Source organism: Crocodylus siamensis, chromosome 1 (assembly GCF_052110815.1).
Source record: "Crocodylus siamensis isolate JL-2025a chromosome 1, ASM5211081v1, whole genome shotgun sequence".
In the NCBI taxonomy this organism is placed as follows: domain Eukaryota; kingdom Metazoa; phylum Chordata; order Crocodylia; family Crocodylidae; genus Crocodylus; species Crocodylus siamensis.
Genome location: NC_143395.1, coordinates 63,647,879 through 63,675,358, shown reverse-complemented (window position 1 = coordinate 63,675,358; position 27,480 = coordinate 63,647,879). Strand labels below are relative to the sequence as shown.

The 27,480-nt window shown below is 43.9% G+C and overlaps 1 protein-coding gene across 1 annotated transcript in view; it reads right to left on the bottom strand.

The window, feature by feature from the left end:
* SH3BGRL2 (SH3 domain binding glutamate rich protein like 2) overlaps positions 1–27,480 on the bottom strand; it is a 62,566-nt gene that overhangs the window by 11,363 nt on the left and 23,723 nt on the right. The window contains exon 2 of the mRNA XM_090035341.1: positions 18,926–19,111. Within this exon, the coding sequence (XP_089891467.1) occupies positions 18,926–19,111 (186 nt within the window). The remainder of the gene's footprint in view (positions 1–18,925; positions 19,112–27,480) is intronic.

Genomic DNA, 27,480 nt, shown 5'->3' with positions numbered 1-27,480 from the left:
TTACTGCATACACTATCTGTATGGAAAATGTAGCTCCTCTGAAATCTGTGGTCACTGTAGGATGTCCAGCTACAGAATGTCACCAAGATATTCAGTGGAGCATTAGATTAAGAGTCTATATACACTGTAGTCACAGCAGTGACTGCAAGGTGGAGCAGTTAGCTTTACACTAGGTTGTGTAATGGTAGTGGTCTATCCCCTATGTTTTGTACAAATTGAATAATAAAATCCCCCAAAACAAGGTGCACTTGGGGATAGTACAATTTTGCTAGTATAACTGCATCTATGGGCGAGCCTTCTGATTGCCTACTGTATTGGTCAGGGATCATACCTCTCCACACCCCAGAAGACATAATGATGCTGACAAAAGGCTGAAAGTTTGGTTTGGCCTTTAATAAAAACACATTTAGCAGCTACAGGAAAAATAAAAAAGCTTTACGCCATTGTAAACATTTGCTTTCTGCTGGCTTAGGATGCAACTATTCCAGCAACACTTTCCATTTACTCAATAATCATGTATTTATGTTCCTATATTTCTAGTCATCTCTCAATGCCATGCTTTTCTCCATTTGTGATCTTCAAGGGGGGGTTTCTCCTTCATTTACCCATACTGTTTCACTATGTATGTTATCTAGGACAGCTGCTTGCTTTTACCCTCAGGGGGGATTCAGTATTCAAGACAGATGGAAAAATAGTGTAGTCAAGCAGCTGACCCCACAGTTACTGTCACAGTGGTGATGTGGGCTCCCTCAAAACATGGTGCCACAGGAGGACTAGCAAGGGCCACCTGAGCACAGGGACTGCCTACTAACTATTATTCAGGCACTGGGAACCATCCCATTTGAAAATAATAGCAAAGTCAAAAATAGCAAGTCTTCAGTTCCTCTTAATTTTCTTAATGTGAGGGGTACAGTGAATTGTAATTAGCTTTCAAAGTATGTATGTATTAAAACTGAATGGATAGTTCACCCTAACCAATTTACATCTGGTTTTTTTAACAAACCACTTTGACACCAGGAACTGGTCCTAGGTCAACACAAATTCAAACTGAGCAGCCAAACAGATACATCCAAAGAAAGCAGATGCTTCTGACACACCAGAATGCCACATAAGCTGATAGTGCAGTTATGGCAGTCATGTTGTTGCCCCATTGGAGGATGTTTTAAGAGTTATTTTAAACATCTAGAAGAAACAGGTTGAATAGCAGCTTCACAAAGGATATTGAAGGAAATCATTGAGTTCTGAGAGCTAGACTGGAGAATCTACACAAAGGGTGCATCTATACATGTGCTTTACTGCAGAGTTGACTAATTAGCTCCACAGTAAAGCATCACCATCTACACATGCAACCATATGAGAGTGCAGTAAATCAGTTAATTCCACTGTAAGATAGTACTTCTCCTGATCAGTACCATCTTAGAGCTGAATAATTATGTGCATTCAAACACACATGTAGACTGTGACAGGGGCGGGCTGGGGCACAAGGGTGCTGCAGTGAGGGGGCTACCCGCCACCTAGCCCATCTGCCCCAGCCAGCCTCTCTGCCACCCAACGCCACCACCCAGAGCCTGGAGCTGAGTCCCCCAGACCTATTACCAGCCCAAAGCTACTTCACCACAGCTCCAATTGCTGCATGAAGACTGCACACAGGAAGCAGATGACTCTGGTGCAAACTGCACCAGAATGTATTCAGGCACATTAATAGCACATGTAGATGCACCCAAACACCATCAAGTCTGCATCAGAATTGGCTTGGCAGTATTAAAACAAATTAACAATAATAAGCCACAACCAACTACTGCCCCATGATGGTGGGAGAGGTCATTACAAAGATAAGAGGTGAGCTTCCCCTGACACCTGACTAACACACTCCTGCAAATTTTAATTCATCAGCAAGAGGGAACCGAGCCAGACATTTTAAGAACCTTTCTGCTGCAATGGAGTGAAGTAAGACAATGAGTTCAAACCGTAATGGATGTACAGTGCCCTTCTGGAATGCACAAACAGCTTCCACTGCAGCCTGTACCAGTGAATAATTTGACTCAAACTATAATTAAGCTTTCAAGAAGTTCTAGTTTGTCCAGGGCATTTTTTCTGGTTCAGGCAGAAAACTCCTAATGAAGTCGGTCATTACCTCCCTTGCCTGGCTTTGGAGAGGGCAGTTTATTTACAATACTCACCATCCTTGTTACTTAAGCAAAAGATTGCCAACTCCAGCTATGAGGCCACCTTTAATGTTATGTTATTGTGACTGTGCTTATGCTTCTGGGGGAAAATACAGTGTGTCCAGATTCACAGAAACATGCCTCTAACCCCAATTCCAACACAAGCTCAGCAAATGGGCAGACGAGAACCTGATGGTGTTTAACACCAAAAAATGCAAGGTTCTCCACCTTGGGAGGAAAAACCTGCAGCTTCCTTATAGGCTCGGCAGTGCTACGTTGGATAGCACTACAGAAGAAAGAGACTTGGGGGTCATCTTTGACCACAAGATGAACGTGAGCCTGCAATGCGATGCTGCGGCTAATAAAGCAACTAAAACGCTGGCTTGCATCCATAGATGCTTCTCGAGCAAATCCCGGGACGTCATTCTTCCCTTGTACTCGGCCTTGGTGAGGCCGCAGCTGGAGTATTGCATCCAGTTTTGGGCTCCACAATTCAAAAAAGATGTGGAGAAGCTTGAGAGAGTCCAGAGGAGAGCCACGCGCATGATCAGAGGTCAGGAAAACAGATCTTACGATGATAGGCTGAGAGACATGGGACTCTTTAGCCTGGAAAAGCGCAGGCTCAGGGGTGATCTGATGGCCACCTGTAAGTTTATCAGGGGTGACCACCAGGATCTGGGGGAACGTTTGTTCACCAGAGCACCCCAAGGGATGACTAGGTCGAATGGTCACAAACTCCTGCAAGACCGCTTCAGGCTGGATATAAGGAAGAATTTCTTTACTGTCTGAGCCCCCAAGGTCTGGAACAGTCTGCCAGTGGAGGTGGTTCAAGCACCTACACTGAACACCTTCAAGAGTAAATTGGACGCTTATCTTGCTGGGATCCTATGACCCCAGCTGACTTCCTGCCCTTTGGGCGGGGGGCTGGACTCGATGATCTCTCGAGGTCCCTTCCAGCCCTGATGTCTATGAAATCTATTTTGCAACCTTGAGAAATTTAGTGTTTGCACCTTTGTTTTACCTCACCATTGTAAAGTACTTCTAAACCTATGAATCAAAAGCATGTTATAAGTGCTAATTAATATTACTTAAAAATAAAAATCCAGACTTGATTTAATAAGTTTCTACCACTTTCTCTGCAACTGAATTTGGACTTGCTCATCTTGGTTCTGAACTATATGCTCTTGGTTCAAGAATAAGCAAAACCAAATTAGACAGACACCTGAAAAAGATAAAACCAGTAACTAGCTTTTAGCATACAGGGAGTAAAGCACATCTAACCCCCAAGGGAAAAATCAGCAAGAGATATATTTCTCATTGGTTTTGTATAGCTAAGTTTCTGAAGCATATTAAGATGTTAGGATGCTTTTTCACAACAGCGAGTGAAGCATCACTGTTTAATAATAAAGATGGTGAAAAACATTTTAACAGAATAGTTGTTACGGTTGGAAAAATGCTTATTTCACTAGGTCAAAATGTTTTAGGGGAACATCTCGATTTGATCAACTTTCAGTTAAAATGATCAAAGGGCTTCATTTCAGCTTGTATATTAATTTATAATAGTCATAAAAGTTGAAACAAACACTTTTAGATTATTTCAGTATTTTCTAATCAGATTTTTTTTTTAAATGTAAGGAAATTTGTGCTTTGACTTAGGACTGGACAAAATGCAATACTTCCATGGAATGGAAGTATTGCATTTTGACTAGTTCTAATTAACAGTACAAAACTAGTAATTTTCTAAACCCATGATGATTGCAAACACATTTAAAGAGCAGACATCATTTGGCTACCTGAACTTTTATGCATTATTGCAGAATAATGCAAGATATATTATAAATAAATAAATACAGTATAATAGTGACTCTACCATAATGAGGGTACAGGCCAATGCATGTCTGGGCTGCATAAAAATATCAACAGATAGCTCAGAGAAAAGTTATGTAGACAAAGGTTATCACAAGTTGGACCACATTCTATGCACTGTATGTACAAAGGCCTTGATAGCATCCCCTTAAATATATTTTTCTTTCTCTTCCAAATGCTAACTTCCAGATGCCTTATGGTTAGATTTAAGGCTTTAGAGGTTAGAGAACTGTGATATAAGGAAAAAACAAGTTCAGTAATAGAAACACTTCAACAGTCTACCTGCTTTAGGCTTATTTTTCACCATTGAAGTCAATAGGATCTTAAATTAATAGAGGATGCAGCATTCAACCATTTAAACCTAGAGAATGTTCTAAACAGTCCTGGTTAATGAACTAGATGACATAAAACAGTCTCCCTTCACATGTTAAAAAAGCCAAAAGCTATCAAGCTGTAGTAGTCTGCACTGGTGACCAAATGAATCCCTAGGCTGTCCACAGAACAGAAAACTGGAGATGGCAAAAAACCACGTTTGCATCCCCTCTGTTCCTGTGGAGAGAAGCTAAGCCTGATGAAGAGGCCGTCTAAAGGAGATCAGTCATTGGCAGAGCCTTTCCAGATATCCCTCCACGGGCTGTCTGTGGTTTTTGCTGTGGTATAAGGTGAGAGGGTGAGTAATAAGCTGTATCAACTGTCTACAGTCAATTTATTTGTCATGGTAAAAACTGAAACATATCTATTAACAGTCCCAGAGTTCTGAACCCTTAAACCAATAGGTGTTATGCATTTGCTCTATACCTCTTTAATTTAAAAAGGGACAAAGATTAGCAGCAGGTTTGTTCATGCGCATGCAGTCACTGCCAGCGCAGCTGTTTGCAGCCTCCCAGCTGCCGCCAGCCCTGGCTCTGGGTAGCTGCTGCCAGCCAGGAGCCCGGGCTGCTTCCAGCAAGCAGCTGGGATGCTGCAAGCCCTGCTGGGTGTAGCCCTGGCTCCATCGCTGGCAGCAGCTACCCAGAGCTGTGGCTGGCCGTGGCATGCCGAGCAAAATGGCCTTGCATGCCAGGGGTTGCTGACCCCCGATCTAAAACATTCATTAATTTGATTTCAAAAAATATTTTTGCCTTGGTTTACACATTTGTGTAAAGGTTATTGCACAATAGCTTAAAATGAAGTCTTATGCTTGTATATTGGGGGGGTACAGGCTTGTGGGGGGTTGTGGGTGTGTGGGTATGTGGGGTGAGGGAGCATGTGGGTGGGTGTGGATATGTGGGGTGTGGGTGGGTATAGGGTTTGTGGGGGGTGTGTATGAGGGGAGGGTGGCTGGGGTGTGGGATGAAAGGGGGTGTGTAGGTGCATGTGTATGGTGGCGTGTGCATGTTGGACTCACCCTATGAATACACACACACACACACACACACTGCCCCTGCCCGGAAATACACACACACTCTGCCTCTGCCCGCACATGCACATTCTGCTCCTGCCCATGCACATGCACACACCCCCGTACCAGCACAGCCCCATGTTCCCTGCAGAAGAAGCTGGGAGCCACCTGGTGCTGAAGCAAGGCAGATACAGGAAGCAGGGAAATGGCTGGGGGTGGTCAGGGCTGGGCTCCTGTCTCCTGCTGCTGGCTCCCCTTGGGTCCTAGTGCCCCTGGCTCCTGTCCTCTTTGATAGGCAGCCACAAGCAGATAAATATTTTCTAAATGTTTAGGGGTCCCGCGGGCTGGATAGGATGGCCTGGCAGGCTGGATATGGCCCACAGGCCTTATTTTGACCACCCCTTTGACAGACATACCCAAAGAGCCATGGCCAAGCCACTGGTCTCTTGCAATAGCATTGTCCTAGCCTACCAAATTTCACTCCTCTCTATTACATTTCATCATCTTTTCCCTTAAAATTCCATTGGTAGTGTTGCTCTGGTGCTGCCATTGTAAAATATCCAAGGGTCAAAAAAACATGTGCAAAAATAAAGCGGAGCAGCGCATGTGGGGACAGCATGTGCCGCTCAAAACCTGAGCCTGGCCAGCCAGAGCCATGCTCTGGCTACCAGCCAGGCTCCAAGTGGCAAGATCGCTGCTGCTGCAGCCCCAGGAACCCCCCAGGTAAGGCTACTGGGGCCAGCCCAGTGCCAGCATTCCCTAGGGACACAGGCATTTCCCAGGGACAACTAGCAGCAGCACAAGGTGTCCCACTGATTGTTCTCCCCAGGGAAACAAAGGTCCACACTCGTCTGGATGCGGCCTTACAGGCTGTACTTATAAATAGCTTCTCCAATACGCTTCTTTGTAACAAAATGATTTTTTCTGCGTTTTTAAATTCATAGTAAAAAAAGAAGTTTCATCAGCATATGATGAGCATGTGAAATCTGCATCAATTTTCAGTAACTTTTAAATAAAATACCAAGAGGTAATGTTTTTAAATATTTAGCCTTCTCCACATTCTTGTAGTACAGAGAGGATCTTTTTAAAAAGAACACACACATAACTAGGAAAGAGCACTTAAAAGGGAAACATTTCTATTCCAATTGTAAACAGTCTCACTTTCTCAACTGTTTGTATTAAATGTATCTATGTATTCTCAACTGTAATGGAAGTGATAAAAGTGGCCTAGATGCAATGAAAAGTGCTGGTGGGGCCCTTTAATTTACATAAACTGAATAGCAGTCTCTTTCTCTTTGAGTTATTAATACTGTACATCATTGAGAATGTTTCTCGACTAAAAGAGCAGTTCAGTTCTCTCGGACAGATGACACTCATTGATCTGATTAGGATTACAATAGAAAGCTCTTACTCAGCACAAGGCTCTCAAGGGAGTAAGCTAATATATAAAAGAGATTGTCTGCACAACAGAAGACTGTCCAAAAACAGCACTGTCTTCAATATGCCAACCTTTGGATAAGGTCTCTAGTGTAAGATTCTTGAGTGATAACAGGACAGGTTCTATAAGAAATCCGATCTTGTATCACTGCAGGTAGACACATTTCACTAATCACTTCAGTTATTGAAGCCTTTGTTTTTGGAGTTTAATAAGGGGGAATAAATATTAGAAATAAATCTGCTATTTAGGCAATAGATGACAAATTCAGTGATGTCTGCCAGCCCCTTATTTGGCAGCAATAAAAATGTACGTAGTAGTTTTCAAAATAAAGTATCCAGTGCTCCAAGTACCATTAATCCTATCTGTAAAATGGGAATCTGAAGAGCAAAGAGCCTATCCATGATCACTCAAACATTAACAAAAAACCCTGCAATTATTTTGATACCTCAGACAGAGCAGGAGCAGCAGAGGCTGGAGAGGAAGGAGGAGGAATATTGTGCTGACTGACTGGGACGGTGGGCAGGGAGAACAGGGTCTTAACTTCCACAACACAAAATCACCACACTCTGGTTGCTGCTGCAGCAGCAGCAGCAACATTTCGGGCTGCTGTTACTGGAGGATGGGCTACCCCTACACAGGCTGCAACAGCCCCTGCAGAGTATGCTCCATCTCAGATTGATGCCAGGGGCTGGTGCCCTGCTCACCCACCCATAGTTCTTCTACTGGGACACAGCACAGTGATTTCAGTATGGTTCTGTACAGTGTGCCAACTTGAGTACAGTACCCTGAGAGTTTCTCCTGCTTCTGATTCAAGATTGAAAGGAATCTAAAAGCTATCATCATAAGAACAGAATTATTTAGTCAGAATAATTATAGCACTTTATAATTGCTTCTGTTTGCTATTGTTTGCAATTATAATTGTTTTTAAAAGGTAAGGTACAGCCAAAGCGTATGTATTCCTGGCTATACTCCTCCGTGCTGCTTCTGCAGGAGGGCAAAATGATGGCAAGGGAGAATACAAGAATGAGCCAGGTGACTATATATTTTGGCAGAGTCATGAAGTAAAGGACATGCCTTTTCACCTTTAACAACCTGCTTCATCACTGTTTACAAAAGGAAGAGAAAAACACAGACCAATAGGTGTTGAACGAGACCAGGGGTATCAACATACAGCCCACTACCTGGATCTGGCCTGCAAAGTAATTTCCCATGGGGCTCCTGGTGGGCTCACAAATTTAGGGAAGGGTGAGTGGGGGGCGGGGCCTGCCGCAGAATTGGAAGCTATGTTTAGGCTGGCAGGAAGGCGAGTAACAGCTGTGCCAACACAGTACTGCTTGCCCACTGGCACTACTTCCCCACTGCCCTTACCATTAACACTGCCACTTGCCTTACTACCGTCTGTCTGGCTCCGGCCTGTGAGGAGCTCCATGGTCTAGATCGGGCTGGGGAAGAGGGTGAATCTGATACCCCTGAACTAGACAGTGTTTCCTCATTCTCTGTGCAAAAAGCAACACTGATATCGGTAACAGTTGTTCTTCTGGAAAACATCCTTGGGTTTCTCTTGCAGCATTTTCCTGTTTAAATTATCTCCTCCTTTCATAAACCCTAAAAGGCATGTCTCTGTACTACCCAGTACAGTGCACCATAGAGATGCCAGAGTTGGCTCTGACACTGGAAATCTACCCAAACTACTGCAGTTTTCCACGTAGTCTTATTATCCCGTTTCTCTGGGTACCTCAGCTATGCCACTTCCAGGACCTGAGCCAGCCTGCTTAGAGCCAGGTCAGGTATCTCAATGCTGCAAAGCATGGGGCACCATAGACACATGCTTAGAGTTTAAGGACGATTTAACAATCCTGGTCATTAAATGATTCACTTATGCCCAAGTGCATGGAGCAGACATGAGAAAGTTCTGCATGGGGCTGAAATTCTAAAAGCAGCAGTTTGATAGTTCAGTAGAGATCACGAAGACCCACCAACTACCAACACACTGGCAGAAATTCAGCAGCAGGGAACAACAGGGGACAAAAGGTGTTTCCCTCCTGGGCTCCAGGGCCATGCAGAATTGGCAGCTTCAGCCAGAGCCTGTGATGACAACTGGTGAGCTGAGTTCACCGTGCATGCACAGCTCTGGCAATGCTTTTCTATGCAGCTTTTGGCCCATTTCTGATTGAAAGGTTTAGCCTGCTTGTAAAAGAGGATGAATACCACTGTCCGAAATCATTCTGTCACTATCGTCTGTATAAGCACCGCATAAACTTTCAATGCATTTCCCCTGTGATTGGTGGTCATGCTCTTATTTTCATTCTATAGATGAGGAACTGGGTCATAGAAAGGAAGTCTCAGATGAAGCCAGGGCTGACCCCAAGTTTCCCAAGCACCAGGCCAGTATCCCAACCACTGGACCATCCCTATGCTGCAGTTCCTGAGGTAACCAAGCTGCAAAGGTAAGAGATGTTGCCCACCTGTGTGCAGAGGACACCCTTCTACATGATGTACTAAGGGATGGAGCTTGCTTTCCCTGCAAATCCCTCACCTGTGCTAGGTATAAAGATCAGACACCCTGCCTCCTGGGACAGGTAAGCACAGGTCAAAAACTCACTACAGTCCCAAGTCCTCTTTCTGTTTCTCCAATACGTTATCAGTGGCAGTGTGAGGCTGATCATTAGAAACTTCTAAATAAGGAAGGGGAATTCAGTCTGAGCACTTTCTTCATCTATCAAATCTGTTTCAACAAATGTGTGAACTTTTCCAGATTTATTCAAAGGCAGGAGACCTCAGATTTTTTCTAGTTAAATCAGCAAGGAAGATTAGTGTCACAGTGACTGTTTATTGCCCTGAGTGGTTTCTCTACTGGAAAATATTATACAATATCTGTCTCCCTTTTGTTTAAAGGCATACAGCATCTTTGTTGAGTGCTAAATTGCAGAACCAAGTGGTAAGCTAACACAGCATACATCTCTGACTGGCTCCACTGCTCTCTGCCCACTAAGCATTTCACCTGGGCGTGCTCTAATATTCCAAACCTCCTGAGCAGCTTCCAAGAACTGATTCTTTTTTACATCAACCTGCCATACAAATATTTTCTTCACAAATCTCATTTGCACTAAAAGGAAAGTTACTTTTCCCTATATGGGTAAGTAAGGCAGAAGGCAAGGTAAAGATGCAGACTACCTGAATCTGAGAGAGGATAAGTGAGCTCAGTTCTGTATCAGTGCCCATGTCTACATGTGCATAAATTTAACAACAGGTACTAACTTAATGCGCAGTAATCAGTCCTACTGTGAAGTAGAGTTGACGCATGACTTTAAGTGACCCTAATGTGCAGTAGACAAATTCTACTGCACATTAGCATGGCTTTTGCCATGATACACTAAACTGCAGGAGAATTAGTTTACTGTGCTTTTAGCATCTTGTGTAGACATGCCCAGTGACTGGCTTTTTAAATGTAAACATGCCACTGTTTCAGAGTATAAGCTTGCAGTCCTGTAGGATTAGGAAACGGAGCTATGTTGCAGAGATGTGAGATTTCTAGCATTCTAAGAAAATCCAGCACTCAGGTCTAATTAATCCTAGTAGGTACTGATATGTGATGTTTTGGGGAGGAGAGGAAGGATACAGAAAAGTAATTTAAAGTCAGTGTTTAGAGGTTTTATGGATCCCTGTGACAGTGCAATAGCCGGTCCCATAGTAACTAAGAAGTAATCCTGCAATGAGTTTCACATAGGTAGACCCCTCTACCCATCTGGACTTCACTGAAGGATTTGGGTAGAAGACAGAGTAAGAGAAATATCTCTATTTTAAATTATCTTGATATTATTTCCAAAGTAATTTTCTATCAGAGGTGGCATATGCAGAATAACTGACAACATGGTATAACACAAAAGCCTCTGCAGCAGTCTTTTTGGATGTGGTTTTTATCCTTACAGCTCATTATTGTGTGTGCACATATTATATGGAGATGCAGAATGAAGATGTAAGAAACTGTGAAAGTTTTCTCTACCCCCCCCAAACAAGATGATCAGTTCATTCATAACCTCTACTAAATGTTGTGATTTTTTTGCTTGCTGTTCAGATAGCATTTCCTTATTCAGAACTTTATCCCTGACTTTAATTTTCCCTCTTATTCCAGACAAGCTCACTTGAAAACATGTATTCACTTTCAAACCTTCAATGTGACATGTTAAAGATGAAGACTTGTGCTGTGTTTGGGGTAACAGCAAAATCCTGTCACCTTCATTTGGGTCATCGGGATACAGTACCTGCCATCTGGTGATCTCATGAGCCAAAACACTGGTGACAATGGGTTAGCTGACATAGCAAAAGCACATTCTTGCTCAAATGAGAACAATACTCTATTTTATACAGAGGTTAAATGCAGTGTGTTGTAAGCATAAAAGATTATCATCCTTGTCCTAACACATGGTTACTGGCTGAGAGACTCATTTCTATTTTGTTAATGCTATAACAATCCATATACTTTCAGAGTATTTCAGTTACTTTACACTGCCTTCAGAGCAGGGGAGGCCAAGTGTTTTACAGCTCTTTGCTCTCCTTCCTCTAACTGAGAATAATGAATTTCCCTTTGAAGAAAAAACATTTCAAAATCAGCAAATCGGTTCACTGAAGGTCCCATTTAAGGCATGAGATCTCATCAGGCCACAATGCATAATCCCCGAAACAAAGGCTTTTGGTTGGCTGGGTCATTTCCAATCAACTGTAGCTTATTAAGATATCTAAGCATTACACTGAAATTAAAAGACTATCTGGCTAGCTCTGAAGTTTCCTCACTGATTAAAACATGCAGGCATGCACACACCATTCTCATAGAGGAAATTTGTTTTGGAACAGCTCTCCTGTATCCTCCTTTATTCTCTCCCAGTTATCTCTAATATTGCATAATGACAAATAAAAGCAAATAGACTATTAGCTCCCTGGCCCAGGTACCACCTGCCAACATTTCCTCTTGCAAGATATAAACTGGAGTAATGCCACTTAAGTAGTTCCATTTGTACCAGTATAAATGAATGGAGTTAGTTATCATGTCCCACAAGCTTATAGCACCATAACAGTGTCATGGGAATGAGGCAATACACTCCAAACAAAATATTAATATTATAAAAAATATTAAATAGCACTGGCATTGAAGCTTGATCATGTTTATGTGAAATTGTGGTGACCTTCAGTCTGGTTGAGAGTTTTACTTTCTAAGTGCAAACACCTTTGTTATTTCACAATCCCATTGATAGAATTTGCTAGTGAAGAATTTTGAGGCAAGGATCTTAAAGTTTGAAAAATGACTACCCAGATCAGTAAGGTCATCTGCAATTACAGTAACTCAGACAAACTGCAAAGGCTTTCCGTCTTCAGAACAGGAATGGATCACAGCTGGTAGCAGAAGGACGCTGTCCTTTATCCTACAATACTGCACCAATAGGCGTGTGATGCTTCTTTTGTACGTTGCAAGCTATTTGGCTTTAGCTACTATTAGACATGGGAGACAGAACAGATGTCACTTTGGTCTGTTTCAGTTACTGTCATATCCCAAATCTCTAATTCAAACAGTGAATAGTCCTCTCCTTTCAATGTATATTACTCGTGGAAAAGTGACTAAAAATGCCAGCTTCCCACCCAGCAGATCAACTCCCACTGTGTATTGGGAGCCATACGAATATATAGATCTGCCGACTTTACCGAGAAGAAAAAAAGCTTTTATTACTTTGGATTAATTAGCACGGAAGAGCCAAGGCAGCTCAGAGCGACTGGAAGTCTATTCTGGTTTATACATTAATAATTGGTTCCAAGTGCACAGCCATGTTCCGCTGTGTCCAGCTAATGAAACAATGGACTTAAAAAAAGTACTACATCAGCTTTCTGTCCTCACGCAAAAGTGGATATAGAACAGAATCCAAGGAACTAAGGTAAGACGGATGCACAGGTAACTCTGCCTCTGAGAATCTTTATTGCTGGTAAAAATGCATAAACCAGAAACAGCGCAGGACAGCTTTCTGGTGCTAGGTTAGTCCGTGAGTCGGAAAAATACGGAGTTCTTTGTAAACTGAGCAAACTGGAGTTAGCAATCATAGAGATAACAAACAGGGAACCCTACACTGCTGTTTTTACTTAGGCTTTGTCTAGAACATTTGTTGTAATGTTGTTCAGAGGCTGTGTGAATAATAACAAGATAAACATAGGAAAGAGACCTCACAATGGGGGCATGTCTACATGAGATGCTACTGTGCAGTTATTTAATACAAGTAGCGTCACCTAAAAGATGTTTGCTGGCACTATTGTGCAGTAACTCCGATTGCTATGCACTTATTTAGTACTTGCTAATACAAGTACTAAATAAATGTGCAGCAACCAGAGTTACTGCCCAGTAGCACTGGCAAATGTCTTATAAGTGAGGCTGCTGCGCAGTAGCTTAATAATACTGTGCAGTAGCTTATTATCACTGTCCGTCCTGTGATACACTACTGCACAGCATTTTTCAGCTACTGTCTAATCAGCAACTCATGTAGACACACCTAGATGTATACAAATAGTCTTAAAAATGGAGACAAGGCACTTTCAGTAGGCACGTCTACACATGTGATTAAGGCACATGAATAAACTCTGGAACTTATTGCTCTGGAGTTTTTTTGTACACAGCAGTGCATATGCAGATGTTGCCCCTGACTAGCTGGGGCAGTGGGGGCTAGCCAGCAGGCAGCCCCCATGCTGAGGCACCCTGTGCCCCAGGCAGCTGCTTGGCAGCACATGGAGATGGGGGAGCAGTCTCCATGTGCTATGGGGGGTTGCCTGGCACACAGCGTTTCTCAGTGTGGAACTAGCCAACAATCAGCCCCTGTGCTTAGAAACCCTGTGCTCCAGCCAGACCTGCTTACAGCACATGGAGAAGGGGGGGGGGAGGGGGGGGGGGAGAAGATGCCTGCCAGCTAGCCCCACACTAAAAAACCCTGTGCTCCAGCCATCCAGGGCAGCGTCTACATGTACACTGCTATGCACAAAAAAACTCCACAGCAAGGTAGTGCTTGTATTTTAGAAGACTGCCCTGCTGTGGAGTTTATTAGTTTTGTGTGCCCTAAGAGGGGTGCACATGTAGATATCAAGACATTTACTGTGCAGTTGATTAGTCAATTGCACAGTAAAAAAGTCTTATGTAGACATGCCCAAAGATCACCACAATGAGGCTAAATGGACTAAATACTAGAACCCTTCCCCAGGACTGAGCCCACCCAGAGTGGATACAGATATTGCCTCTGTGCCACCATAAAAATATGTCAAGGGTGGTACAAAGGCCAAGCAAACAAATGTTCATGCCCTTTGTCATGCCACAAATGCCCAAAATTTGTATCCATGGCATAGCTGGTATCAATTTATACTGTCTTGTTGAGACAGATGTCTGTTAGGTTTGTGGTAGGGGAGTGCATTCAGCCCAGAGTTGCCCATGCTTTCCAGCTGCCCCCAGCAGACACACCAGGGGCCTGATCCTGCATGCCCTGGGAACTGTAATTCACAGAGCATGCAGGATCAGGCCCCTGAAACCCTGGGAGCACCTGCTTGGGTTCCCCCATTTGGGATTCCCCAGGCATCTGTTACACTGGTGTGGTCTCAGTGCTGGAGGCAGCTTTCTCTGCTTACAGGGTCATTCCTAGAAGTTCCCCAGAGCATCTCTGCAAGTGGGGAACATGTTGCCCATTGTCCAGCAGGATCAATGGGCAGGGTGATGTGCAACATTTCACCCAGTGGAGCAGACAAATCCCAGCAAAACTAACCTGCTTTATTTAGTGATGTCTTTTTACCTGTTGATAAAGAGCTTTGTCTCCACTATGTTGCTGAACACAAATGAAGAATGATAGCAGGATAGCTAATAAGTACTTGTGTCCTACAGGGAAAAAAACACTTTTTTGTCAGTGAAGCCACAGCCCAAGACCCTTTTCAAAGTACTGTCAACCAGTAGAGATGTTCAGGTAGGCATCACAGTCTAGCAACAGTAACGAGATTGACCAAAATAGATATCTGCACAACTGATATACTGAGGAAACTGTATGATAGGCATCATGAGATTTCCCACCAAATTCTATAAACAAGTTGTGATTAACAATGATAAACTAGAGTTAAAAGGTGGCCAAGAAGTTGAAAAATGGATAATAAGCTCAAAACCTTGTGTTCTTTCTCCATATAAAACAAATGTTATAAAATGCTGAAATTTGCACTATATGTAAGAGTGAGAAGCTTTCCTGTGTCATTGAGTCAAGTGTCCCCAAGTCCCAAGGACACAGGAAAGATATGTTTTTGCCCATTGGGATGGGCATCTCTCACATTGTACTACTTGGACACAGTGCATATAGCTGAATTGGGCTTACCGTACCTGTAAGAAGAATATGCCATACAAGGTGTGCCTCAAAGCCACACTGCTCCACACAACCAATTTAACTCCTTTAACTGTCACAAACCAAACCTCTCCCCTAGTTTAAAAGTCCTGATTCACCCCCTAAATACTTCAACCCTCCTCCTAACCACCCCTACCAGATAGCCTTTTTGTCTTAAGCCAATCAATGCACCCTATAAACTAGGCATAAGATGCATCTATACTGCAAAACGTAGCACAGCACAGAGATAGCTGACCTAGATAGAAATGGCTAGCTTGAGAATTGGCAGCACTCTAGCTACAGAAGAACAGATCTCCGTGAAGGCTAAATTACCCTGTTTACTCTAAGGAAATGCTCAGTGGGGTAAATTACTCAGCATGGAGTTCCACGTAACTGTGGTTAAATTACTTCTGGTACCTGAGCTGGCTTGTTTAGTTCTAGTTGGGTCTTTTTCCACAGCACCTCAAGGTAAAGAGCAAACATGCGCATGCACACTAGTCCATCCTTCTGGATATTTTAATGTAAGATAACATAAGATACATCCACTTTTCACATTCCAGCTGCATCCACCCTAAAATGTAAGCCTCCAATTCCATCCAGGAAGATAAGTCGCCCTGCAGTTAAACCTATTCTTCTCCCAAATGACAACTAAATCTATGCACCAGCCCATCTCCCAGAGGATGCATGTTTCAAGGGGTATAATCAAAAAGCAGCAGCTGCGCTTCCATGAACATGGAAGTCCTGATTCTTTTCTTGCTGCATTGGTTTTACAGTGACAATATAAAATGGGAACTAATCCAAATCTGCAAGAGCAGAGCATTATGAGGCCTACAGGATACAATGTGGTACAAAAATGGTAAAAATTGATATTATGCATGTGTATCTTATAGAACTGCCTCCTCAGCTGGCATAAAGCAGTACAAACTGCATTTAAATCACTGGGGTAGCTATTACAGTTCACACCAGCCAGGGATCTAGCTCCACTGACCAACAAACTGTTGTCAGAGAAAGAGATTCACATGTATATAAAAGTTTCCTTTTCAGCAGAGGAAGAGGAGTTCTTAACTGGTTTCCTTCAGAGGAAATGTTTTTAATGTAGTTATATAACATATGCCACTTTGACGATGTAAAGGGATTTTGCAGGGAGTGCAAATGCAATATGCCCAGCCTTTCTATAAACAGAGTGCCAAGTCAGGAGACAGAATATCATTTCTATGGAGTATCTTACCCATGATTTTACTCTTTAGGAAAGAGGGGACTCCCACAATCAACTCTCTCAAGCTGGCTGTAATAGCACATAGCAGTATGTGGTATTACAGTGCTTGGCCACTAGGTGGCAGGGAAGCCAATTTGCACAGAGCAAGCAGATGCTCCAAACGAAAATTACTATGCGAGAAGACAACAGTTATGTTCCCCAGTAGTTCTGCCACATGGTAAGTTATTCATGGAGCAGCTTTACCCAGATTCAAGTGATTTACAACATGGTAGGGCTGTGTATCATGTATTTACTATACTTTTAATACATGGTAAAGCCAATTTGCACTGTAATACACATACCATGTAGACTCAGTAGAGCACGTTCTCAATGAATATTGCCTGTTCCCTTCTCAGACTTCTAGATTAACATTAAAGCTGGGCACAAGTCAAGCAAGTAATCAGTAGGAATCATAGGCTCTAGAAATTTCATGCACAGCTCTACCTTACTAAAATGTTTCATCTGCCTACAAGGTCTTATATTTATGGATGGGAGGCTGATGGCTATAAATAAGTCCTTTTTCAGATATGTGGGGAGCCAGAGGAAAAGCAAGGACAACACTGGACCCCTGCTGAACCAGATGGGACAAAGATGGGACAACTGACACCCAGGAAAAAGCCAACCTATTAGATGGGTACTTTGCGTCAGTCTTTCATCAGTCCCATGGGACGCCCATGCCCACTACGGGAGAGGGACATTCGGGTGAGGGAGATCCCCTGCCTTCCATCAATGCTGACCTTGCGAAGGAACACTTTGAGAGGTCGGATACCTTCAAGTCAGCTGACCCTGATGATCTATACCCCACAGTACTCAGGAACTGGCGAGCATCATAGCCCAGCCTCTGGCACAGATCTTTGAAAACACCTGGCGCTCTGGTGAAGTGCCCGAAGACTGGAAGAAGGCCAATGTCATGCCTATCTTCAATAAAAGGAGGAAAGTAGATCCGGCAAACTACAGACCCATCAGCCTGACCTCTATCCTGGGGAAGATCTTAGAAAAGTTTATTAAAGAGGCTATCCTTCATGGACTGGCCAATGCCAACATCTGGAGGGAAAGCCAGCATGGGTTTGTTGCGAGTAGGTCTTGCTTGACCAATCTCATTTCCTTTTATGACCAAGTGACCTATCACCTGGACAAGAGAGAAGAGATTGATGTCATATATTTTGACTCCAAAAATGCCTTTCATCTGGTATCCCATGATCACCTCTTGGCAAAACTGGCCAATTGTGGCCTTGGGTCCACCACGATCCACTGGCTGGGAAATTGGCTCCATGGTCAGACCCAAAGGGTTGTAATTGATGGCAGTCACTCACCATGGTGCCCAGTGGGGTCCCCCAAGGTTCTGTCCTTGGACCCATATTGTTCAACATCTTCATTAATGATGTGGACGTTGGAGTCAGGAGCGGACTGGCCAAGTTCACTGATGACACCAAATTCTGGGGCAAACCATCCACACCTGAGGACAGGCGGGTGATCCAGGCTGACCTGGACAAGCTCAGCAAATGGGAGGACAAGAACCTGATGGTCTTAAACACCAAAAAATGCAAGGTTCTCCACCTTGGGAAGAAAAACCTGCAGCATCCTTATAGGCTCGGCAGTGCTACGCTGGATAGTGCTACGGAAGAAAGAGACTTGGGGGTCATCATTGACCACAAGATGAACGTGAGCCTGCAGTGTAATGCTGCAGCTAGTAAAGCGGCCAAAACGCTGGCTTGCATCCATAGATGCTTCTCGAGCAAATCCCGGGACGTCATTCTCCCCTTGTACTCGGCCTTGGTGAGGCCACAGCCTGAGTACTGTGCCCAGTTTTGGGCTCCACAATTCAAAAAGGATGTGGAGAAGCTTGAGAGAGTCCGGAGAGCCACGTGCATGATCAGAGGTCAGAGGAAAACAGACAGACCTGAGAGCCATGGGGCTTTTTAGCCTGGAAAAGAGCAGGCTCAGGGGTGATCTGATGGCCACCTATAAGTTTATCAGGGTGACCACCAGAATCTGGGGGAAAGTTTGTTCACCAGAGCGCCCCAAGGGATGACAAGGTCGAACCGCAATAAACTACTAGAAGACCATTTCAGGCTGGACATAAGGAAGAATTTCTTTACTGTCTGAGCCCCACAAGGTCTGAAATAGCCTGCCATCGGAGGTGGTTCAAGCACCTACATCAAACACCTTCAAGAGTAAATTGGATGCTTATCTTGCTGGAATCCTATGACCCCAGCTGACTTCCTGCCCTTTGGGCAGGGGGCTGGACTCGATGATCTTCCCTAATGTCTATGAAATCTATGAAATAAATATTTATAGGGACTTCCACTACACAGACATTTATCAGAGCTCTCTCTCAAGCCAAGGTATCTCAGATAATACTTCCTGATATATAATGGCAAATGTTGATTTTTTTTTTAAAATGACATTAACAATGTATTTAGTCAAAACCATGAAACGACTTACTCCACAGTACTGATCATCACTAAAGATCTGGGGTGGCAACGGATTGCCCTGTGAAGGCAGTCTGTCCTGTGGGATATTCTTATACATCCATTGTCTTTGTTCCTCTGACATTGTGATATCCACCTCTTCAAACTCTATCCTGTTGGCTTCCAGAAATCGCACCACATCTTGCTGCCTCTTCTTTATCTAAGAGAAATCAAAACCAATGCATCAGAGCTTGTCCATCATCACTTAGACAGTGTTACAACCCTGAGGGTACTTGTGTATATTTTTTCCACTCAAAGCTCAGGAAGAATGTCAACTATTTCTAAGCTAAAATTTTATATCTTAAACACAAGTGGTTTCTCTATTTATATGCTCCGGGAAGACCAACCAGACCTGTGTTATGGAATGCTTGGTATCTACACATAATACTGAACCAGTTCACAATAAAATAGTTCAAAACAGTACTTGATTTTTCTGGGTACACTTCTGAATCTTCTCAGAAAAATTTAAACTGATTTAACAGGATTGTATGTCTGTCTGCTTCAGGTTTAAACCAAATTTAAACAGTTATGAGAATTGCGTGGGTCCATGTCCTCAGTAAAGACAAAGGATGGACTCTATGGGGTTATGACATAGCATCAGGCTTGTTCATTTAGCCAGTATCTGCTCTGCTTTATAACCAACTCCATACTTTAGTCCCAGCACTTCCCAAATCTAATAAAGCAGATTCCCTCTGAAAGAGATATAGCATTTCATGCTGGGCTCAAAATATTGTCAGACTGTATCTCCAAGCTGCATTATATTTATAACTAACAGTTTTACAGTATTTTTATGCAGCAACATCATCCTGTTGCAGATTGCTTTAGATTACAAGTGAATGAACACTACTTATAGGTATCATAGGATCCAAATACTATTTAAAAACCAGGATTTGGAGAGCTGGTTTGTTCATCTTTTGGGCACATAGTCTATGGTTATTTTGGTCATTCAGTTCTACACCTTAACTTGTAATGTGTCTAACAGACCTATCTCAAGTGAAAAATCTGTGGGTTGCAGTGAAAATCCATATTTTCACTGAAACTTTCTGATGATAATTATTTCACCACTGATTTTCATCTCCTGCTTGAAACAGGACCATGCATCTCTCAAGATGGAACCTGGTCCTATTGTCTGCAAAACCAAATAGCTCCAAAATATGTGAGTAGGCATGCTCTGCTGACTAACCGGCTTCTAGATGTGTATCACTTGCAATTGAAAAATCAGGTTGTCCAGTAAATTTGTCTCTCCCAGCAGCGTGTTCATTCTTATACATGGGCTGCATTGATTTTTATGCAGTACATATTATAAACTAATCAATCACTTTTTTCATGCCCAGCTTACCTTCTAAAATTGTGTTCAGATAATAAATCTAACATAAGCAAAAGCAGCTGAGTTACAGCATTACACCCATTTTCTACTGGCACTAACATGAACATGACATGTTGTACTAGAAAACAACAAAGAAGACTTGTATCATGAATATAGAAGTGAGAGACAATCCTTGTTTGCAGTCCCTTACAAAATAAGCTGAGGCACATAAACTCAAACTAAAGTGGTGACCCAAACATACTTTATACTGGCTGCCTTATTAAACGTTTGTTGAATATATAGGTGAGTTGTATAATATTATTACAGGGATATTTCTTCAGAATAGAGCACTTCTGAAGCTAACTGCTTCCTGTTCTCTAGTGTTGATGTTGACTATTGACTTCCACTAGTCTTGGAAACCGAGGACACGCTGTCCAACAATTGCAATTTAGATTTAGTCAGAACCCTAACCAGGGTACAGATCATGTAATTTAAAAATTCCCAGATCTCCAGCATTTCTACCATCCCCATTATTTCTTTATTTTCTAAAGTTAATTAAAATACATAAGGATTTAAGGGGAAAGAATTCTCACTCAAGCTTCCTACAAGCCTTGTAATGCTTCTTAAGATATCCACATGAGTTATCAACTGTGGATGTGCCAGCTGGATAAATTATAACATTTCAGTGTACGTTGTTTAAACAGCAAAGTATCTGGTTTTTTCCCTTCAAGATTTGATTCAAGTCTTCAAAAGTGAACTGATTAGAAGTAGCATTAGTTTCATTAAAAATCCTACTAAATTATGTCTTGCTTCTAGGAGTTAATCTGAGAGCATCTGCCACCGCAAAAGCCAGTTGATGACTCACTGGGAAAACCCCAGGATCTTTGGCTTGGACCATTGCTGGATGAATCTGTCAGACTGCAGTATCTTGCCTGCAGTTCTGATTTGCATTTGAGTTACTGCTTTTCTGAGCTGCAGAAATATCTTGCGCTTAGCACAGGTCTCTAACTCTAGGCAATGGCAAGCCACCCACAGTCACTGCATCTGTTCTTCCTCCATCTCCCACCGAGCAAAGACAGCATAACTCCATGAAGGGAGGAAAGAAGGAACACCTTATATATCTTTCTGGAGCTTCTTACTCCTACACTTAATGTTATGATTCTGGGGCAGTCTATTTTTATTTTACTATTTCTGAATGCAAGGGGAGAATGACGTCCCGGGATTTGCTCGAGAAGCATCTATGGATGCAAGCCAGCATTTTGGTCGCTTTACTAGCCACAGCATCGCATTGGAGGCTCATGTTCATCTTGTGGTCAGTGATGACCCCCAAGTCTCTTTCTTCTGTAGTGCTGTCCAATGTAGCACTGCCGAGCCTATAAGGAAGCTGCAGGTTTTTCCTCCCAAGGTGGAGAACCCTGCATTTTTCGGTGTTAAACACCATCAGGTTCTCGTCTGCCCATTTGCTGAGCTTGTCCAGGTCAGCCTGGATCACCCCCCTGTCTTCTGGCGTGGATGCTTTGCCCCAAAGTTTGGTGTTATCGGCGAACTTGGCCAGTCCACTCCTGACTCCAATGTCCACATCATTAATGAAGATGTTGAACAGTATGGGTCCAAGGACAGAGCCTTGAGGACCCCACTGGTCACAGGGCACCACGATGTTCAGATTGTTTTTCTTGTTTTCATTTAACAAAACTTAAACAATTTGAATAAGCAAATGAGAAGACTTGGGCGTGAGAACACATTCAAATAACCTAGGCAAATTCTTCCAGGTTTGTTCTCCTGGTAGAAAAACTTATCCAACAGTATATACAGACGTTTGCTCTCCCAGGAGAAACTCTCAGGCAATGATGTAACCCTGGTTATTCCCAGGCTTCTCCTGGAGAAGCCATTTTTAAACTTTGAGAAAAAGCCTGAACCTCTGGGGTGCAGGCAGAAGTACAGCACCCAGCTATAACTCAGAACATTTTCTGCAAAGCATTCTGAGTTACAGCGTTGCCCCAGACCAGACAGAAGTTCAGTGTTGGTTCCAGGGGGGAGGGGAATCTAGCTGTGGGCTGGGATCCTGCAGCCAGGTTCCCATTGCAACAGCCATGGCTATGTGCTAGTGCTCACTGTTTTCAGAATGGGAGAGGGGAAAAGGCAGCAGAGGGAGCTCATTCTTGGGGCTCCCCAGCTGGTGCTGAAGGGTGGGGTGGGTGAATTGGAGCCCCCTCACCTCAGAAGCGGGCTCCAATACACTCCACCCACTCCACCCTCCAGGGGGGCTGAGGAAAGTCCAGACTGAATGCCCTCCACTCCCTTTCCCTCCTCCCATTCTGAAAACAGCAACAGGCTGGGAGCTCCGCAGACACAACTTACAAAAGACACTACATTTTGAAATGTCTTCATCTGATACCTCATGCAATGGAGGGTCAGATTCTCACCCAATCTGCCATTTTTAAGCTGTATGCAGTCATGCAGTTGTATTTGGTCACAGCTATAAAACTCTTTCTGTGGCCAGATTGGGTGAAAACTTTCACTTCTGTCTGCACCCCGTATAGTTTTCTGAATGTCTGTAGAAGGCCTTTGGATGGCAGATTGCCACTAGAAGGAATTCATAGATAAGAAAGAACCACTGTGACTTCCTGGATAACACAGGCCACAGGCCATCCCTGAAATGATTCCTGTTTGAACTACAGCATAATCACTAGAAAAATATCAAGCCTTCATTTAAAATCTGTCAGTAATGGACAACCCACTACAAACCTAATAACTTGTTTCAGTGATTAACAAACTTCACTTAACTTGTGCTTTATTTCTTATCTGAATTTGTCTCACCTCAGCTTCCAGCTACTGGATCTTATTATCTTGTAACTGCTGAACTGAAGAACCAACTATTATCAGATTTCTGCTTCCCTATGTAGATATTTATAGAATATGATTAAGTCATCCCTAAACTTTCTCTTGGTTTAACTAAATAGACTGGGTTTCAGGAGAAGGGATATCTTATAATTTAGCAGCAACACAATAAAATAAAGAAGTACAAATTATCTACAACCTTGTGAAAATTGTTCATTCTTATACATGTGCTGAATTGATTGTTATGCAGTAAATGTTATCAAGTAATTGACCATTTTTTCATGCCCAGCCTATCTTCTAAAACTCTGGCAAGCTAATAAATATCACCTTACCAAAAGTAGCTGAGTTATTACATTACACCCATTTTCTGCTAGTCCCAAAGTCAACTTGACATGTCATATTACATTACAAAAAACTACAAAGAGGAACCCTATCACAAATAGAGAAGTGAGAGACAAAAACCCTTGGCCACCATCTTTTACAAAGCCACTGTCTCTCACCATACCCAGAATAATTCAGCAATTCAACAAGAATTCCTCCTCTTTGGAGCTTCTTGTGGTTTCCAAGAGGGCTAGCCTACCCTTTGCCTTTTTCCTCTTGTGTGTTTATGGATGTGTCTTTAAAGAGGAAGAGATGGATGTATGGCCTGGCCCTTCTTACTTTCAGAAGAATGGATATCTTATGGATAGAGACCTACCAAATTCGCAATTCACAGATTATGTGAAATCTGACCAATGCTCACAAAATCCATGAAGAAAAAAAAGCTTACAGAAAAGAAAATGCTGGCTCTTCAGAGGAAGCCAGCAGTCCTCAGCAGGCTGCAGCAGGCTAGCACAGGAGAGACTGCCCACTCAAAGTGCTGAGGGCAAGATTTCATAGACATTTGGGCTGGAAGGGACCCCGGATAATCATCGAGTCCAGCCCCACGCCCCAGGAGCAGGAAGTCAGCAGGGATCATAGGATCCAAGCAAGATAAGCATCAAGGCATTCAAAGTAGGCACTTGAACCGCCTCAAGTGGCAGTCTGTTCCAAACCTTGGGGGCTCGGACAGTGAAGAAGTTTTTTCTTATGTCCAGCCTGAACCAGTCACAGTGGAGTTTGTGTCCATTAGATCTTGTCAGCCCTTAGGGGCTCTGATGAACAGTCGTTCCCCCAGATCCTGATGAGCACCCCTGATAAGCTTATAGGTGGACACCAGATCACCCCTGAGCCTGCGCTTTTCCAGGCTGAATAGCCCCATTGCTCTCAGCCTCTCATCATAAGGTCTGTTTTCCTGACCTCTGATCATGCGCATGGCTCTCCTCTGCACCCTCTCAAGCTTCTCCGCATCCTTTCTGAATGGCAGAGCCCAAAACTGGATGCAATACTCCAACTGTGGCCTCACCGAGGCGAAGTACAGCAAGAGAATGACATCCCGGGATCTGCTTGAGAGGATCTATGGATGCAAGCCAGCATTTTGCTCGCTTTACTAGCCAAAGCATCACAATGAAGGCTCATGTTCATCTTGGGGTCAACCATGACTCCCAAGTCCCTTTCATCTGTAGTGCTGACCAGCGTAGCACTAAAGAGTCTATATGAATGGTGCAGGTTTTTCCTCCCAAGGTGCAAACTTTGCATTTTTTGGTGTTGAACACTATCAGGTTCTCGTCCGCCCATTTCATGAGTCTGTCCAGATCCGCCTGGATCACCCTCCTGTCCTCAGGTGTGGATGCTTTACCCCAAAGTTTGATGTCATTGGCGAACTTGGCCAGTCCGCTTCTGACACCAATGTCCACATCATTGATGTAGATGTTAAACAGTATAGGCCCTAGGACAGAGCCTTGTGGAACCCCACTGGTCACAGCACACCAAGACTATTGGCTCCCATCGACCACCACCCTCTGGTTCCTACCGCAGAGCCAGTTCCCCAGCCAGCAGGTTGTGGTGACATCAAGGCTGCAGCCAGCTTAACCAAGAGGTGATCGTGGGATACCAGATTGAAGGCTTTTTTAAAGTCGAGGTATATGATGTCAATCTCTTCCCCTTTGTCCACGTGATAAATCACCTGGTCATAAAAGGAAATGAGCTTGGTCAAGCAAGACCTACCTGCAACAAACCCATGCTGGGTAACCCTCAGGATATTGCCTTCAGCTAGTCTGTTAAGGATGGCCTCCTTTGATAATCTTTTCCAAGACTTTCCTCAGGATAGAGGTCAGGCTGATGGGCCTGTAGTTTGCCAGATCTACTTTCCTCCCTTCCTTGAAGACAGGCATGGCATTGGCCCTCTTCCAATCAGTGGTTACCTCACACACTAGAGCACCAAGAGCTCTCTAAGATCCGTGCCAGGGACTGAGCTATGATGCTCACCAGCTCCCTGAGTACCCTTAGGTGTAACCCATCAGGGCCGGCTGACTTGAAGGTATCCAGCCTATCAAGATGTTCCTTCATGAGGTCAGCTTTGATGGAGGGCAAGGAATCTCCCTCACCCGGACCTCCTTGACCCATAGTGGGCAGGGCCATCTTAGGGGGCTGATGGAAAACTGATGCAAAGTAACCATTTAGCAAGTTTGCATTTCCTGGGCATCAATTGTCAGTTCTCCCATCTGGTTCAGCAGGGGTCCAATGTTGCCCTTGCTTTTCCTCCAGCTCCCCACATATCTGAAAAAGGACTTTTTATTGTCCTTGATGCTCAAAGCTAGTTGGAGTTCAGTTGCAGCCTTGGCTTTCCTGGTTTGCTCCCTGCAGGACCGGACCAGTGCAGAATAATCCTCCTTGGAGGCAACTCCCATCCTCCATCCTTTGTAGGCCGTTCTTTTTAGCCTCAGGAGGTCTGCTAGGTCCCTGGAGAGCCAGGGAAGCTGCTGTGCCAACTTGCCGCCTTCTCCCCGAGATGGAATAGACTTAGCTTGTGCATTGAGAATCGCTCCCTTGAGGAGCAACCACTCTTCTTGAACTCCCCTCTCCCTGGGGTCATGGGCCCTTAGGGCCTCACTGACAAGCCTCCTGAGATTGTCAAAGTCGGCTTTCCTGAAGTCAAGGAAAGTTCATGATCACTGTCACCCAGCTTCCCCTCGATTATTAGGTTGTGAATTAGGTCATCCCCAGTTGCCAGTACGAGGTCGAGCTGTGCTTTACCTCTTGTCAGCCTGTAGATTTCTTGTGTCACATAGAGGTCGGCCATACATGAAAGAAAGCTATGTGACCACTCGGATTTGGCTTCGCGCAACTCCCATGAGATATCTGGGTAGTTAAAGGCTCCCATGGCAACCGTACACCGGGATTCTGCGGCCTCAGCCAATTCCCTGGTGAACTCTTGGTCAAGGTCTTGACTCTGTAGTAGACCCCCACCATAGTATCTCCTGCGCCGTGTTCCCCACAGATTTTAACCCAGAGGGTCTCAAGTCGCCCACTGTGGGTGCCAGTGTCAGCTTGCAGGGACGCGTAGCTTTCCTTGACATAGAGAGCTACACCCCCACCCCTATTGTCCACTCAGTCCCTCCTATCTATACTCATGGTCCAGTCATGGGTGGAGTCCCTCCAGGTCTCTGTTATCCCAATGACATCGTAGCTTTTTGCATTTAGAAGGAGAACAAGTTCCTCCTGTTTATTGATGACTGCTTTCTCCACTCCTCAGCACTGATTGGTTGCAAGGGCTGCCTGTCATGTGGCCCCACCCCGCTCCATCAATTGGTGAAGAGGGGCAGGGCTGCATGATGGAGAGCCCTTGCAACCAATTAGCAGTGAGGGGCAGGGCCACATGATAGGCAGGCCCTGCAGACAATCAGTGGTGAGGGGCAGGGCCACTGGGGCCCCCGAGCCAATCAGAGGCATGGGGAGCCCCCTGTGCTCTACCCACAAAATAGCTGCCTAGGTCTGCATTCTGCCTGCAAAATAGGGGGCAGCCCCCGCAAATTAGGTAGGTCCCTACTTATGGATATCTGAGGTAGAGAGCTGGCCTGCTCTCCTTACTCCCATTCTGTAAGAAGACAAGGGAAGCCTTGCATTCCCATAAAAGCCTCTTTTCAGACAACCTTTTGGGTAACATGTGGCCTGTTTCAGAAAGTCTCCTTTGGTTCTGTTCCAAATTGAATATCTCTATAGTCATTTAATGCCAAGACATCCAAAAGCTGTGTGGGTAAACAGGGAATATATTTCCTCTGAAAGAATTGTCTGGTGCATCCTAAAACATCTTTCAGCCCAGCACGCTAGAATGAGTCAGTACTGAACCAAACAAGACTATCTTGTGGTTAAATCCACTAGTATTAGATGCTGATAATACTTCATCCTTCTGTGCTACTTGATCATCAATATATTTCACAAAATTAATGTATGCAATAAGCATATGTAAGCATTAATACTCCCATTTTACAAGTGGGAATATTCAGGCAGCAATATTCATAGCTGAT